Source organism: Mastomys coucha, unplaced genomic scaffold (assembly GCF_008632895.1).
Source record: "Mastomys coucha isolate ucsf_1 unplaced genomic scaffold, UCSF_Mcou_1 pScaffold9, whole genome shotgun sequence".
In the NCBI taxonomy this organism is placed as follows: Eukaryota; Metazoa; Chordata; class Mammalia; order Rodentia; family Muridae; genus Mastomys; species Mastomys coucha.
The window spans coordinates 103,718,981-103,736,289 of record NW_022196915.1 but is presented as its reverse complement, the minus strand read 5'-3'; the positions used below and the strand labels follow the sequence as shown (position 1 = coordinate 103,736,289).

Here is a 17,309-nt window from a genome sequence, read left to right as displayed (position 1 = left end):
CATACACACACCACACACACATACCACACACCACACACCACACACACACATACCCCCCCCACACACACCACACACACACATACACACACCACACACATACATATACACATACCCACACACCACTCACCATACACTTTGTCCCTACTCTTTCTATAGATCCCATAATTGTGACTCCTGTCTTCAGCAGGCCCTCTGGGCCCCACTTTGTCCCTACTCCCCCTCTAGAGCATCAGCTCTGCAGTTCATGTCACACTGTCACCTGATAACATGGCTGCGAACCACTGCCATTATGAAGTTATCTCTGCAAATGATCTGTTCCAGTTACAAAAACAAGATGATGTTTGAGATACAGTGCCTTGTAAGGAACAGGGCCAAGAGGCTACGTCAGTGCCCTCTGCATTCCTCAGAGAACATTCTACATTCAAAATAGAGTGGAGTTCCCCACAGCATGCTATTCCCGTGGCTAAAATCGTAGTTCTTTTTAATTAATTTCACATTAAGTTGTTCTACCTCAGAAAAAAAAAATCTATGTTTAACACTTACCTCTAGATATTAAACTAGAGATTTACCTTGATGTGTAGGGTTTTATGTTCATTTCCTGCACAGTTTCTATTTGCCCATAGTTAATAACACAATACAGATGTGCTGTGAATCCTCAATATCCAGGCTCTGTGCTGAGTGCCAGGAGAAGAGAAGCAGGGCACAGGACATAGGCGGCCAAGGAGCTTGTGTGCTTCAGGATGGGTGGTCATAGGCCACAGCCTGTGAGGAGATCTAGAAATATGGCCGACTTGTGGGTGTGTCCCCCAGAGCCTTTAGGGACTGGTGGGGGGTGCGGGGACAGGCTTGCTGAAGATTCAGAACCTAGGTGAGAAACGACCGAAGTCGAGATTACTGTTCTCGTGTAATCATGGATCCCTCCTCTTTCTCCTCTTCCCCATCCAGGACTTCAGGAAAACCAATCAAGCACACTCAAGAGCAGCCTGCTCACTGCGACGGACTGGAGTGATGTTTTGGATGTCTGACCACAACCTTGCACCTTAGCAGGCTGTGCAGTCAACAGTCCGTAGGACTCCAACGCTCTTCAGTGTTTCCCACCATAGCAAGGAAGCCCGTTCAGAGCGAGGGTGTCTCTCATGACCTGGAACACAGTATCGAGAACAAACTGTCAGCTACCCACTGTGTAAAACAGCGTATCCTTTAGGTCATAAAAACTCTTTTCTTCAGTACAGAACTCTCTAGTGTTAAATGTATTTTTTTTTTCAACTAACTTTTAAGTCTTTTTTTTTTTTTTTTTTTTTTGACAGATAGCAGGATCGGTTTGAATTATTATAGCTGTTTAAAATATCTATGTACTGTTCCATTGGTAGTTCTTATGTCAGACAATTCTGTCAAGTCTCTTCAAACTGAATTAGCGAACTCAGTGATCCCATGAACGGTAACAGTTAGCTAGGCCCATGGTAAATACATTTCTTTAAAGTACCTTTGATCCCTCTGACCTCTGAGGCCCTATTAGCATGTCGTTACTAACGAGTTATTTTTTGCAGTGTAACCTTCATTTGGATGTCTTATGAATAATGCACAACCGTTGTAAATGCCAATTGATCCCTGTGAGATGGTCACTAGAAAAAGATGAGCCATTATTAAGTCACCCACGTGTCATTTTCCTGTGTTCAGTCCCCAGCCCATAGTATAAAATACCTCAGAACTAATTTATATTCTTGAATAATGATCTTGGCAGTGATCAGAAAGTTTATATAGAAACTGTTTGGGTTTTTTTTTTCTTTTTTAATTTTTTTTCCTTTTTTAAAAAAATATTTTTTTATACTTTGTGGAACTATTAGGATTGTCTCAAAAAAAAAAAAAAAAGGAACATTTTAATGGCTTGTTGATTTGGGGTCTCCTGTCATCTGTCCACTGTGCCAGTAAAGTCCTCCATCACACCCCGTGACTGTGGCTGCTTATTGAGAAGACTTCTTGGCTAGATTTATGAGATGGCTTGCACAAAGCCCTGGTGTCTAACACACCCTCCACCTTGGAATACATCTCCATGACTGCTGTGGCTGCCATCTAGAAACCTATGTGTGACTATTTCAAACCGTGAAAAAAAAAATTCTCCCACCTCCCTGCGGGGCCGTTGTGTGCTCACTTTATGTGTAGGCTTCTAAAGCTTTCGTGAGAGTCAGGCAGACATCAACAGCCTGCCCATCTCTTAGATCAACAGGTTGTTATTGTCCCTATGGGTTTGGGTAGAAATCGAGAGTTGTGTTCCAGACTCTGTCCACCACATTTCCTCACCCCTGCCTGCCCCTTCTGTGCCTGCCACATTTCCTCACCCCTGCCCACCCCTTCTGTGTCCACCACATTTCCTCACCCCTGCCTGCCCCTTCTGTGTCTGCCACATTTCCTCACCCCTGCCTGCCCCTTCTGTGTCTGCCACATTTCCTCACCCCTGCCTGCCCCTTCTGTGTCTGCCACATTTCCTCACCCCTGCCCCACCCCCCACCTCCCACCCCACCCCACCCCCAGGCCAGGGAAATGTAATGATCTGGCCAAACTCAACATGTGAAGTAAGTTGGTATTTATAGGTCACAAAGCTCGGTCCTTTTACTTATCCGTGTTTAAGGTTTGTCCCCCTCTTGTCCTCATTCAATCGTTTTATTCCATTTTCTTTGACAGAGCTTAGATAGTCCCTCCCTGACCACCTGTGCCTTCATCTCCCACTCTCTCTACATTCTCAGTCCAACTTCTGTCTTCAGCAGTTCATGTGAAGAAAGAAATCCTTTTAAACGTGTGCCTCCACAGCTCTGTCCCCACACTGGTCTGTGGTTACTAACCCAGCCTTATGGAAGCAAAATATGTTTCAAGTTTTAACAAAGTATGACACTGGAAAATGTTTTAATTGGTTTTTTTCTTTCTGTTTTTAATTTAAAAAGAAAAGTTTCCTTTTCTTTCCATTGAGTACCTGCAAACAATGTGCTTTTTTTCCTTTTCAGTCTTTCACCCTCTGGGAAAGTCATGGTAGTCAGCCATGTGACTCGTTCTAGGCAATCTGTAGCATATGACAGAAGTACAACTTCTTACGACTTGGAACCATGTACTTGCCCTAGGTCAGCTCACACCCTGGCTCTGTCTCTCCAGGGCTCATCTGGCTCTCTACGCTACATTTCTTCACTGCACACACAGGAAAATATAAGCACCCACCGTTAAGGGGCTCTGAAGGGTAAATGCACTGTGACCTGTAAGCTGAATGCTCGCAGGAACAATTACTGCCTTTGTGGGTAAGTGGCATTCAGGGCTGGCCTCAGGAATCCATCTACATCTTTGTTCTAAAACCACCTGATCAAGTTCCATGTCTTGAAAACTGGCCAGTGTCTCAATGACCTAGTGAGTACTGGGTGCAGACCCATGGGACACGGGACATGAGACCGGCAAGCCCACGCTGGGTGCAGACCCTGGGACACAGGAAACGAGAGAGGCAAGTCCACACAGGCCACAGAGCTCCCTTAGCTGGCTTTAGATTCAGCCACCACCAGTGGCCAGCTCAGCCAGTAGTAATGCGCTCTCGGTCAGACAAGCTTGTGTGGTTTAGGGTCCACATTCGGGGCAAAGGCACCGTGGTCTCACTGGCCCTTTCTTGAGCCATGCATGACAAATGACAGTCCTGACGGACAGAACTAAGAAACTAGAAGTCAACTGCATGGCAGATGATTCTGCAGTTGTTTGTCTTGGATACTGGATGAGGGATAGTCTCAGACTATCCTCGCCCCCTTCGACGACACCATTGTCTACGCACTTCTGTTGGTTATCATTCCATGAGCCTTATAGACTAAGGGTATCCATGTCTTCTATGTGTACACAATATACAAATCCTGTAAATAACCTGTTTATTTTCCTTACAGAAAAGAACAACAGAAAATGATTAGATTATAACTATAAGAACATTTACATCCAATCAACAGTCTTCAAATTTCTATTAAAAACAAAAAAAAAAAAAAAAAAAACACAGCTTAAGCGGTAGTTTCAGGAGAGCCTTGGAAGGACCATTGTGAGAACAGTTCTCTTGCACAACCAACTCAAGAGGCAGCTTGCCAGAGCTCCTTAGACGTAGGCATTTTTGTCAAACTGTTTTGAAGGGCCTGCAGTTTTAAAATCTCCTTCTCCGCCTTGATACTTGGTCCGAGAGGACATGACAGACGTGGGTCCATTGTATGTGTAGCCCATTCTGAAAGGTAAAACACACCGGGGTTGATTCTGTTCTACATGCAGAGCAAATGAGACATGGATAGAAGCACTGCTGACAGTAGCCATGAGTTAACTCTTCCTTGGTCAGCTCTCGTGATGAGGGATGCAGGGTGTTCTCACTGGTTCTGATACACCTTCTCAGAACTACTTTTAAAAGCTCATCTTCCTGGCACTCAGCAGGCTTCGCAGAGGCTTCATCAGTTCCTACCTATGTGAGATCGCACTGAGGTCAACTTGAAGACCTCCCAGTCACAGATCCAGCTGTAGAACACAGCCATGGAATCTTTTAAAAATAGCAACTGTATCCCTACCCTTTTACAATTGTTACTTTTAATTCTAAGAGTCCCATGAACTGCAGGTAACTTGTCATATATGTAATGACTGAGAATAGTGCATTTTTAACAGGGCAGTTTTGTTTCGCATTCCTACCTGGGTGTTTTGTTGTTGTCGGATATTGAAAAGCAAAATATGACGCCCCCAATGATGCAGAGAGAAGCTCCTGCCCATCCAATGAAGAGAGCAGCCCCTAATTCATACCTGTGAGAGAATGACAGGACCATTACAGTGTTACAGCCAGCCCACCTGCTAGCTAATATTTACACACACACTTTCCTGCTCTGAGCTTACAAAGGAAGCAATAACTTGTTCAAGGCAGAGGATGCCTCTCCGACTTCCTGACTGGAAGCCAGGGTGATGAGGCCAGGTCAGGTGGAAGGCTGGGCCGCCTGGCCCATCTGCCCTCTGCCGTCACTTTCCTCCATTCCTGTCTTGTGTTCCATGGGCCAAATTATTTAGACATACAGAAATGGAAGTCTGCCTCCACATTTGTTCTAGTTAGCTCAGTAAATGTCAAGTGCTTGCTGAGTGAATACATGAACGTGCAAGGTGTCTATGCAAGAAGGCTCAGGGACAGACGATCACATCACCTCTGGAGTCTAGTGGGGATGCTCATCTAGAAGTAACCAGTGACCAAGCTTCTAGGTGGCAGGACACAAACGGAATGTACACATGACCAAGACAGCCCTTCTCCAGATAAGGCGGCCAGCATCTGAAGGTGGGACCTTCAAAGATGAAGTCACTTGTTAGACAGCTAGAAGAAATCCTTTCAGGTGAGGACCAGCCCTTCACACACCCTACACATAACAAAGTAGGAAAAGGAATAGAGAATAGAAAAACCCTAGGGAGTCCTCTTTCTGTGGAGTTAGGACTTTTTTTTTTTTTTTAATGAAAAGGCATCTCACTTTTGTGCCATAGACAGACAGACAGACACACACACACACTGGAAAACTGGTTGTGAGGGGGACTGGTCTGTTTCAGTATAAAATGAGCCCAGAGTGTGTATTGGTCACACATATTCATGCAGAAATGACCTTTGGAGGTAAAGAGAAGACAGGGCTCCAGGTTACTCCTGACAAGGACAGGCATGTGCTGAGAGCCTGGCTCTGGCTTGGGTGTGGAGGCCACATAGCTGCAGAGAGCAGCTGGCAGGAGCTCTCCCGGGTTCTTGGCCCATTGGCCCTTCCTACTTGGCTGTGTAGGAGGGATCTCTGCTCCCTTGTACCCAGCATGGGCTTTCTGTAGCTATCTGTGCAGCAGTAGGAATTTCTGTAGTCAAGGCCCACTAAGAGGCAGGCATCTGGGATGGAGTTAAGTATATTTTGTCCTATGATCCTCTCTTGTACTTACTCTCTTGGGAAACCGGGTGACGGCTGGGGGCAAGGAACAGCCATGACAGAACAGGTAGGCATTAGCACTGCACCTGCTTCTGGAAGCCTACAGACTTTTTCAAGGGTCCCCCGTGTGGTAATGACAGACACAGAAAGTTGATGTAAAGAGAGAAAAGGCACTTTCAGGCTGCACATATGCACCAAGAGTGGAGTACTACATATCACCGGAAAAGAGAGTTGCACAGATCATAGTTCTGAGAAAAGAAATTGACAAACCAACGTGCTATACATACAACATTTGCATGGCCCAGATTTCTAATGTCAGTCCCCTTTTTTTATGTTGTTTTAATGAGATTGTACACATAAAAGATGCAGCCCTGTGACACATAGCATGCCATCTGACTCCTGTAAACCCTGAAAGTCCTAAAATGACCTGGCTGCAGACCCTTCCAGACTCATCCTGAGCCAGCATACAGAGGACAGCGCTCTCCGTGCAGGCCGTTCCCGTGCTGAAACCTCGTCACACTATCTTTCTCTACTTGCTCCAGAGGTCATCTCTCCTTCAACCATGCTGCTGTGGATGTATGCCTTCAAAAAGTCTCAGGGTTTCTTTCAGTTATGAGCTTTCCTGGAGGACGGTCCCAGTTGTGGGTACCACGGCTACTCGTTTGAGTGTCCAGGTTCTACCTCCCAGCCCCATGCTCTCAGAGATAAGACTCGGACTCATATTGGCAAATACCGTGGCCATATAGCTAGATTCTACTCTGACAAGATCACAACTGAAGGTAGCCATTTATTTTAGCCTATATTCTGCCCCATGGCCGGTTAACCTGAGCTCAGGTAGCCTGTATCTGTCTCCTCATCCCTTTTCCAACTCCTTTCCTCGCCTCCTCCTCTCCCAGAACTTTTTCTCCTCCTGGATGTCTCACCTCTATTTCCTGCCTAAGCCATAGGTCATAGGCATTTTAACTGACAGATGAGGCATCCATACAATACAAAGAGGAACCTGCATCCCGGGCTGGCCTTGAATCATAGAGATCTGCCAGCCTCTGCTGGGATTAAAGTCGTGTCCCGCCACTGCTAAGAGGGTCTCCACCTTTTAGGAATTGCCCAGTGAGTAGCAAACATGATAGAAGTCCGGAACCGCGTGGCTCAGCACCAAGACCTCCCTGAAGGGAGCATTGCAAGTGGCCTGCCTGTGTCGTCATTAATTCAAACCACCTTGAAACTTTGATCTTTGTTTATAATAATAACTAGCTTTTTTTATTCCAGTTTTAAAATTTTGAGTCAAGGAGGGACAGAGGCTAATAGATCTCTCAGGAGAACTTCATATTGCTGTGTAGTGGAGGGTGACCTTGAACTTCTGATCTTCAGCCTCTACCTCCAGAATGCCGGGATTACAGGCAGGCCACCTTGGTTTATGTAGTGTACTGGATAGAATCAGGGCCTCCTGAATGCTACACCAATACTCTATAGACCGAGCCACACGCCCAGACCTTCGTTCCATTTTTTAAATATATTTTACTTTTTTCATAAGCGGGATCACTTTTAAGTGAATTATTCTACCTAATTTCCATTATAAATCTTGCCAAACACTTCAAAGCAGTATCTATTTAGAGTTGATTCTAGAGACCCTACATCATCCCCTCTTTATTTTTAACGCTGATGTGATGGCTTTTGTGATTGGTTCTTCCTCTCTCAGACTTTTTCTTTATTCTGCTGAGAGACCCATGTCCGAGTCCCCCTCAGTAGGGTTCACTCCAGTCCATGCCTATCCCTACATATCTCTCGTATCTCTCGTGGCAAACAGTGACTGGTTCCATTCAAAGGCAGCTTTGAGAGAAAGGGCAATAAAACTTCCACTGCAATTGGTTTCCAAGGCACATCTCCCTCAGCTCTGCCTGGAACTCTTGGTAATGCTAAGAAACTGATTTCAACACTTCTTATCCAAACTTCAGATTATCTGCTGCGTGTTTTTTTTTGTTTGTTTTTTTTGTTTTGTTTTGTTTTGTTTGTTTGTTTGTTTTATGAGCAATATCCTCTTGTCCCTACACCAGCTTTCCACTCCTGTTGTGGTCTCTATGGTCCACCTCAGCTTCTTCCCTATGCTGGAAGAATAACTAGCTCCAGGCCAGATTGACCCTTAACTGCGAGGACAGAGACTGGTTTAGACTTGAAACATTTTAATGTACGTCAAATGCCAACACTCCTCAGAGTGTTGCGCTCACATAGCTTTGACACATTTGTATCAGAGAATATGACTTTAGCTCACCAAGACTGGGGGATGAATTTCTTCTTATCAGAAAAATTAAAATATGGATTAACTGCTTAAAAGTGTCTTCCCAAATAAACTAGAAAGATCTGAAGCATTTACAATATGCTTTCAAGTACGGGTTAATCACATTCCTCTCCTTGCTGTATCTAGAGTTAGAGTCGGTTCTTGTTCATACCCTTCATTCCCGGAGAGGCAAGATCTGCGTGGTGGTGCTGACTCAGCACAGTGCACAGGTAGTGCTTACTCAGCACAATGCACATGCCCCCTCATAAGTCAGACCTAGGTAAAGGGACTGGGAGCAACTTATTTTCACACCCTGATCTTGCACCCACATCTCCATTTCTGACATGATTTACAGATCCTAGGGATCTCCTTGGCTTCATTTTGTCACCACAGACATACCAAGCCAAGGACCAAGCCACTCGTCGGGTCCCGGATGGGCAAGAGATGTCAGCCTGACAGTTCCTCCCAGAGATCCTATAGTCTGGTGGGACTAGTAAGACATTAAGCAAATAATTGCAGTACACTGTGACAAAGCCTAACAATAGAATTCAAAGAGCATGTCTGTGCAAACAGACATGACTGGCCTCAGCTCTCTCCCACATACATACAAACGTGGTCTGAGGAAGGACGCGGGAACGACAGGCCCTGGCTCTTAGGCTGTGCTGTGCATCTGAACACACATCCACATTCAACCCTCATTACAATCCTGAGATATGGGTATACGGATCCTCATTTTGCAGAAGACGAAACTGAGGCTCAGGGAGATTAAATTACTTGTCTCACATTTGAGCCAAGTAAAGGGTAGAGCCGAGATTTAAAGCCTTTAACTGTGATCCCAAACCTGGACTCTTAACTGTTGTTCTCACAGTAAATGAGTTTACGAGTACTTTTAAATGCCAATAAATCTACTTTGAGTTCCCATTTCAGAAAGGTTTTTCTCCCTCCTTGGCTCATTGAGTTCTCAGTGGCTCCAGAACCACAGGGTGTGGAATTTTTTCCAAATGCCCTGAGGCTGATCTTTCACCCAAAACCACAAGAGGGGCCACTAAGGCCAGGGTATGCTGGGCAGCCCCTCCGAAAATGAGAGGCTCTGGCAAATGAGAAGACCTCATCCTTTTGGGACCCCAAGAATACTGAAGGTACTTTAATGAAGGTCACAGGCCTTTTTAGAGTAGAGTATCCTTGCTTTATTTAATGGGAAGAGAGGTCCTTGGTCCTGTGAAGGCTTGATGCCCCAGTGTAGGGGAATGCCAGGGCAGGGAGATGGGTGGGGGGTGGGGGAGCACCCTTATAGAAGCAGGGGGAAGTGGGATGGGATAGGGGAGTTCTGGAGGGGAAACCAGGAAAGGGGATAACATTTGAAATGTAAATAAATAAAATATCCAATAAAAAATGGTGGGGGCTGGAGAGATGGCTCAGCAGTTAAGAGCACTGACTGCTCTTCCAAAGGTTCTGAGTTCAAATCCCAGCAACCACACGGTGGCTCACAGCCATCCATAATGAGTTCTGATGCCCTCTTCTGGAGTGTCTGAAGATAGCTACAGTGTACTTACATATAATAAATAAATAAATTCCAAAAAATGGTAATAACCAATATACATGCCCCCCACAAATGGATATTCTATAAAGACTATGCATAAATACATCTGTTCCTAACACTGTGCATTCCAAGCTGCTGACGTAGAGTGGACCATCGAGAGCCTGCCCACCCCATGCTTGCCATAGCCCTCCTGCCTTCTGTAAGTTGCCTCCCACCAATCTCCTCTGTGAGCGGTCCCTCCCACAGCCTGGCATCCTGCAACATTTACAAACCAGCAGCAAAAGCAGGACAAAATCTAAATCCCAGGTTTTGGGATCTTCACAGGGAATTCTCAAATTTGAGAAACTAAGACAAGACTGCACTTTTTAAGTTTCCTCTTCTGGGGTCAGTTCTCAGTTGCAGATCCTAACAAGCATGCATGCATTGTCTTGGGGTCAGTTCTCGGTTGCAGATCCTAACAAGCATGCATGCATTGTCTTGCAGCACCTGTGACTTGCTACTGGGTGACTTAAAAATTGACAAGCAATGTAATGGCAGGAGCCTCGTTCCCATTTATCCCTGTGTGCTACTGATGGGGACATTCACATTTTTTATTTTTAAAATGAACATGTTGGGAATGTTTTATTTAACTCATTAAAGAATTTAAAAAGCAGGCAAGTGTCAGAAATTATTCCAAGGTACAGTAAAAAAAAACAGGCAACCAGGAGGACTGAGCTCACAAACTGACGTCAAACTGATCTTTCTGCTGTTTTTATTCAGTAGCCTTTGACCAATATTTCCCTGATAAGTCATTTTCTTTAATCTTCACAACACTGTCCATCTGTGTCGCTGTGGTGAAGCAATGGAGTGACTAAGAAGTCAGGGCCCAGATTAGCCGCTCACGACTGGCCTGTCTCCAGTGCCTTCCCGGCTCCGGCTGCATCAGCTGACCAGTGAGGTCTTCCGAAGAGCAACCTTACTAGTTACTGGAAACTTAGAAGCCATCCACAGTGGAACTAAATGTCACGTTAGCCAAGGTAAATTATAATTTAGTAGGAACATCTCATGTCCCAGATTACTCCGTTTGTTGCAAAAATAAATCCATTACTTAGCAACATCGGTGCCATTGATCTTGCCCAACAGGGTGGATAATTGGGGGTTTGCCTGGTCTTGATCTGAAGCAGGAATGGTGTGCTGAGTCACGATACTCACAGAGAATTCAATGACATGTTTACGGGTAATTCTGAAGTCTGAATAAATTGACCGAGCTCACAGGGCTGCCCTTTAAATAGGAAGTTCCTAACAGCAAATACCATCCTGAGACCCTTCAGGGGACTCTGTAGGGCTAAGCCTGTGCTGAAGTCTCTATGGGTGTGGACAGGTGAGTTCCTTCACACTGAAGTAAATATGTACAGAGGGACCTCAGGCCAAAAAAAGTCCTGAACAATCAAAATGCTTCCAACATTCATTCAGAATCCACGCCAGGTCACTGGAGAACAATTGAGAGCCAACCAAGGCAAGAGACCCTGTGGGGTATGGTCTGATGTGAAGAGCCCCCCAGTACCTGAATACAGCAGCTTGCTTATATAAGTCAATACAGGGACACGGGTGACCAGAAATTAACAAACCATGCCTTTGTTGTGTGGGCTTTCCTAATGGTTGCACGTTAGACCCTCACTTGAGAGCCAAGTGTCCCAGAACAAATTATTCCTTCTCTTAGGGCTCCAGCACTTCTCTATTGCTAATCTCAGAATACTATAAAAGGTGAGGTTCTGTTGTGTGGATATATGTGGAAGGATCTTTCGAAATCAGAGCTAACATTTTTCCATAGTGTTTATCATGTACTATCAGATATGACTTTAAACTTTGAACTATGCCATCCCGCCTGACCACTGCCAACTGCTTATCCTCGTTCGGTAGACTCAGAGCACAAAGCATTGGAATGACGTGAAACTAGGAAGCAGTAGGGCTGTTTACTCCAGGCAGCTTCGACCCAGGATCCTTCCTGACATTTTGGTTGTGAGCCTGCCTAGCCTTTGAAGGACCCTCTTGTCTGCTTACCCTTATCTCATAAGCAAACAGCTTCTACTTATGGGGAGAGGCACAGACCGGTCACTGCTCATATCACCCCTGCTGTATCCTGAAGCGTGGACTAGCTACAGGGCTACAAGAAGTTCAACACATCAACATGCACTCCCCGTTTCATGATGCTCCCTGTCTGGTCTGGAAGACTAATAAACCAGCAAGTGTGAACTGCCATAGGGTTATAACGTGGGCACAAAGCAGAGGAAACCCCCAGAAGCTACATCTCCCACGCAAGGGAGGAAGGTTGACCAGAAGTATGACCAGAGTGTAAAGGGATAGGAGCTGAGTTGTCAGACCCAACGTAAACTGACAGGAGTAACTTCACCACAGGCTGATCAGTAAAAATGAAATGGAGTTGGCAAACATTTGCCATCCGGTTGATTTTTAAGAGACTCGCTGGCCTAACAGAAGCCTCTGGGGAATTCCTGTAAGCAGAGGTGACCCATGCGACTTCTGAACAAAGCCCAGTAAGTCACAGACTCACACTTGCTAACTGCTGAGTTTATTCTCTGTATTTAAGACTTTCCTGTGATTGCTCTCCTACCCAAAACTCTATGGCTTCTTCCACAATCTCACTTTCCAAATAACCTTGTGAGCAGAGTAATTCGAAACATGCATCCATATTGCAGCATTTGATGACGAAGGTGGAAGAGAAAAGTTAAATAGCCTGGCTAGGTCACTGTGCACCTGTAAGGATGGGTCTCAACCAGAAACCAGAATGGAAGAATTTATGTGACTGTAGCTCTTCCCTCCCCCACCCCACCCCTGCCTGTCCCTCTCCTCTTCTTTCCACCTCCCACCCCATGTATCCTTTTCCTTCTATGCTAAGGACTGACCCTGGGCCTCCCTCGCATAAAGCACAGATCTACATTGGGCCACATCCCCAGTCTGGCGAACATTAATTTCTAACTACTAAAGCCTACAATAGTGAAGAGATTTTACCTAAGTATAGTCTAAATCCTAAAGTATCGAGTCAAGTATGCCAGGAATGAAGAGTATTCCACATTAAAATTGAAAACAGAAAAGCCTCGAGGCTAAGACCCATGCATGAGACCCAGAGGCCCAGCATCCCTGGTACACAGTAGAGTCTCAGACAACGCGGTTCTGTTCCTTTAAATGGGTCATGGTGGCAGGCTTCTACTTTGCTTGATTTGAAAAGCAGTTTCTTTCTGCTGATCAATTGTGACTTGGAACAGTTTAAGAAAGCAAAACAAGACATTCAGGAAGTTAGTGGTTTGGGCAACAAAGCAAGGGTAAGAATAATGTTATCATGTGGGTTGTGAATCTTGCTTTGGGGCCTATTAGCATAAGCTTGTAGGTGGGTAGTTTTGTTTTTTTTTTTTTTTTCCTTTTGGATTTGTTGGGTTCTGTTTTAATAAAAAGGAGGAAGTTGGTTTGGAATAGCCTAAGGGAAAGAGAAGGGGTTGTTTTCACGGCTCTGTAAATGCCCGAGTTGGAGTTGTTCAAGCAGAATCACCACATGGATGAAAAGAAAACTCAGAGACAAAGAGGGGAAACAGCAAAAACACAAATGTGGGGAGCTGTCTAAGCCAGATGGAAGTTAGAAAAAAATTCTCATACATGATGGGGGTAAAAAACATTTTAGAATAAAAAGCCACTGAAGATATCTCACAGCAAAGTGACTACTAGATTCTTTTTTTTTTAAAGGTTTTATTTATTTATCATATGTAAGTACACTATAGCTGTCTTCAGACACACCAGAAGAGGGCGTCAGACCTCATTATGGATGGTTGTGAGCCACCATGTGGTTGCTGGGATTTGAACTCAGGACCTTTGGAAGAGCAGTCAGTGCTCTTACCCACTGAGCCATCTCACCAGCCCCTGACTACTAGATTCTTGACTGCAGCTCTGCTGCAAAGCCACCCATGTTTTATTCATGAATAAAGCTACAATTGGGTTCCTTGCACACAGTAGGAATTTACCGATAAGCTTAGTTATGTTTTCCTAACTTAGACAGCCAAGGTGTATATGCTAGAGGGATGGGGTGGAGCTCTGCAGAGTCTAATGCTGGAGAAATGTATTGTAAAATTCAACAGCATCAACAAACCAACAAGAGGAAAACATGTTTCAAGGCCTGAACTTGAAGTAACAAAGTGAAAAACAGAGTTCTGGAGATGTAGAATTAAAGTTTCACAGTAAAATAAGGGGGCCATGTTCTAGTTTCTGTAAGCAGCAAGCAGTGTGGAAACAAGTTTTACAGAAGCAAGCAGCAGCAGCTTCAGACACTGAGCTGTGTTTCAGAGATAGCCAAGGACAGGTTGTAAAGTTCTGATGGTCAGAATGTTGAGACAGAATGGCCAGGTCATTCTGACTAAGCTAAGTAAGGCCAAAACAAAAATAACTGGTGGTCGCAATGACACTAAGGTCCACGAAAACAAGTTTAACAATTCTCGAAAGAACCTCCCAACCTCTCCCTGTGGTGAATTTCAAAAAAGACCACAAACTGTCACCCTGACCTTGCTGATGACAATCCCCCCTACCACCTAGTAACTCAGCCCCTTCCCAGGGACTTTTCAAGCCCAGGTGCAGAGCTGGATAGGGAAGTTGGCTGACTGAGCCAAGAACAGCCCCCTGAGCAAGCCGACCAATGCCTGATGAGATCCTTTGTACTGTGATCCACCAACCAGAGTAAGCCAGCTAGCCTTGCTGCAGAAATCTGCCCTCTGTAAAGTATAAAAAGTATTCTTTCTAAGTTCAAGGTTGACCCTGTGAGGGTGGGCAACCCCACATATGTGGATCAATAAACCTCATGTTATTGCAATGATCTACTGTCAATCTGTATTCTCTGGGTTGAGCCAAGCTTACTTCAAACTGTCTTCCACTACATTTTAGGATTCAGGCACAAGAGTGTGATTTAAACCAGAGCAAACAGCTGTCTTCCAGTGCTTTGCCCAAGGACCCACCAGGAGAAGACACTTCGTCGTAACTTGATATAGCCTAATGTGTGCCATTCGTGAGAAAAGGAACATGATTGTGCCTCCCAGCTCCATCTGCAAAGTCTTGCCTCTTCAGACTGTCAACCTAGCAGGAAGCTTTGCACAGATCTGAAAGGACCAGATTCTCTACAGTAATAGCATCACTTGGGGGCATTCTGGTAGGAGACAGACCAAGGAGATGCTTTCTGACCTCGACAAAGCCAGAGTCCTCATGCCAGTCCAGCAAGACATCAGAGAAACAAACATCTAGAAGCTTCCTACAGCACCTCCCAACCTCTGCTCACTGGATTGGCAGAGTCGTGAACTGTGAGTCCCACACACGTTTAAGCTCAAATGAACTTGAAACCAGACAGCAGTTATTAAATTCTAGTGAAGCCAGCTGAGAACACACTCTTCCACGAATAAGCCTGGCCAAAGACTTGCTTTTAACAATGACTTCTCAAGACCTATGGAACCAAATTAACTCTGTGCTGGCAGACAATGCACACGTAGCTTCAGGTTTTTCTAATCGCCCACCATCTTCAAGAAGGTGTTGATTTAAAAAGCAAAACATCAGATGAAATCACAGCCATCAATTGATTGGATTAACTGAAGCCTGGGTTCCTGTCACCCCTCTTTAACTAGAACGCGATAGGACATTTACCACTCTCAAGTCTAATCTTTCCTTGATCCAACTAGAGTTTATTGAGATTGTGACGTCTCAATCTTCATCTCCAGGTTTGGTATCCTGTACATCTTTACAAATCTAATTTTCAAAAATAAACAAGGAACTGAGCCTATCAGCCTAGCATTCAGGATGCTGAGGTAGAAGGATTATAGCTCACGTCTAGCCTGGGCTACCTAGCAAGACTGTATCTCAAAAACACGAAACGCAACGGAAAAGAAAAGCAGTAAGGAGAGTATTTACAAATTAGGATATACTTTTCTAACATGGGTAGAAGAGTAAAACTTAGCTCTTACTCCTGCTTCTCTCCCTGGCTCTTCCCCCTTGCTCCCCCTCTCTCCCCATTCCCCTCCCCCCTCTCTCCATGTGGTCATGGCCGGCCCCTACTTCTCTACACTCTCCTTCTCTCTGCCTTTCTCTGCCCCTACTACCCTCTCAACTCCCCTCTCCATGCCCTAAATAAACTCTATTCTATACTAAAAAATAAAAATAAAAAAAAAAAGAAGAGTAAAAATTATATTGTATCCAAGGAAAATGGTTTTTGTTTGTGTGTTTGCTAATACAATTTCTGAATGGACACTATTTTAAAATAAATGTATAACAGAAACTCTGAAATAAATAGTAGTGTCTAGTTTCAAAAATTATGAATTTAGTATTATAAGTTGCACCATTTAGTGGATGTGTTCTACAGTGCTCCACCTCCTGGTTTGAGATGTGGATTAGTTTAGTCCAAGTGAGTCTCAGGATAGAGTCCCGTTTCATGAGGGTCTTATGATAGAATCCAGCAGTGCTGTGCCTGGCGTGTGAAGGGACCCATATGTGTTAGTGTAATCCCCGTTACCTACCACAGCGCCACCACTCTGGCTTACTGCAGAGAGAACTAGAAAAACTAATGCCCCGAAGACTTCTAAATGCACTAGGAAAACGTAATGCCTGCTTGACCAACTATGTCTACACTTGACCTTCAAAATTTTTACAATACTTATCTCAAGTCTGAAACATAATTGCCAGCCTGATTGATAGCAAAAACGCCCCCCACCCCATGCCATCCCACAAATGTTCACAAACAATTTCCTATAGAAATATGTGAGTTTCATGAAGACAAAAGATTTGATATACGGTTGGCTATTTCTCACTTGGTGTCCCTGGGATTTTCATAATCCAAAGAGGTCATCCTGGGGCACCTATAAAAAGCAGCATCCCTAAGCTCAGAAACAACAACCCACCAAAAAGCTGATAAGTCAGTCCTAAGGCACTTGGCTGCAGATACTAGCATCCACCCCAGGGCTGGACACCATGTCCCCACAGCATGGTTAGACACCTCCCTCTGTGTAGTTTCTTTATAAAGGCCTGGGCGATGGAGAGACTAGCATTTTGCAGATATTGTTCTGAATGAAATTATCAACGCACGTTTCATCTTCATGACCCTTCCCTCCCATCTAACTTCACTCCAACTTTTCCTGAATTTCCCTCCAATTTTGTGATATAAAATGAATGAGTTTATTTCTCTACATCCTCTGCTTTGCTTTGAATTATTTAAAGATGATGTATAAGGTCAATAACATCACCAAACGGATCTCTCATCAAGATGACTCCTAACTTTGACATCAGATTTACCAACCAACTTACCAACAAACTTCATTTTTGAAAACTACATAGGAAATCCATGACGTTTATCTCTATCATTTTTATCATTTTTCTATGGCCTACATAGGAAATCCATGACGTTCATCTCTATCATTTTTCTATGGGCTACATAGGAAATCCATGATGTTCATCTCTATCATTTTTATCATTTTTCTATGGGCTACATAGGAAATCCATGGCGTTCATCTCTATCATTTTTCTATGGGCTACATAGGAAATCCATGACGTTCATCTCTATCATTTTTAT

General features: G+C 44.4%; 2 protein-coding genes across 11 annotated transcripts in view; one reads left to right on the top strand and one right to left on the bottom strand.

Annotated features, from left to right (window-relative positions):
- Nucleotides 1-1,234, top strand: part of Dzip1 (DAZ interacting zinc finger protein 1) — a 53,415-nt gene extending 52,181 nt beyond the window's left edge. For all 6 annotated transcript variants that reach the window (XM_031360924.1, XM_031360923.1, XM_031360925.1 and 3 more), the window contains one exon: nucleotides 946-1,234. In XM_031360924.1, the coding sequence (XP_031216784.1) occupies nucleotides 946-1,025 (80 nt within the window). In that variant the 3' untranslated portion in view covers nucleotides 1,026-1,234. The remainder of the gene's footprint in view (nucleotides 1-945) is intronic.
- A 2,639-nt stretch (nucleotides 1,235-3,873) lies between these two features.
- The window catches only part of Cldn10 (claudin 10), a 96,588-nt gene continuing 83,152 nt past the window's right edge, over nucleotides 3,874-17,309 (bottom strand). For 3 of the 5 annotated variants that reach the window (XM_031360931.1, XM_031360932.1, XM_031360929.1), the window contains exons 4-5: nucleotides 4,675-4,782; nucleotides 3,874-4,225 (exon numbers count right to left, since the gene is read on the bottom strand). In XM_031360931.1, coding sequence (XP_031216791.1) covers nucleotides 4,102-4,225; nucleotides 4,675-4,782 — 232 coding nt within the window. In that variant the 3' untranslated portion in view covers nucleotides 3,874-4,101. The remainder of the gene's footprint in view (nucleotides 4,226-4,674; nucleotides 4,783-17,309) is intronic. The other 2 variants (XM_031360933.1, XM_031360934.1) reach the window with 1 other exon arrangement.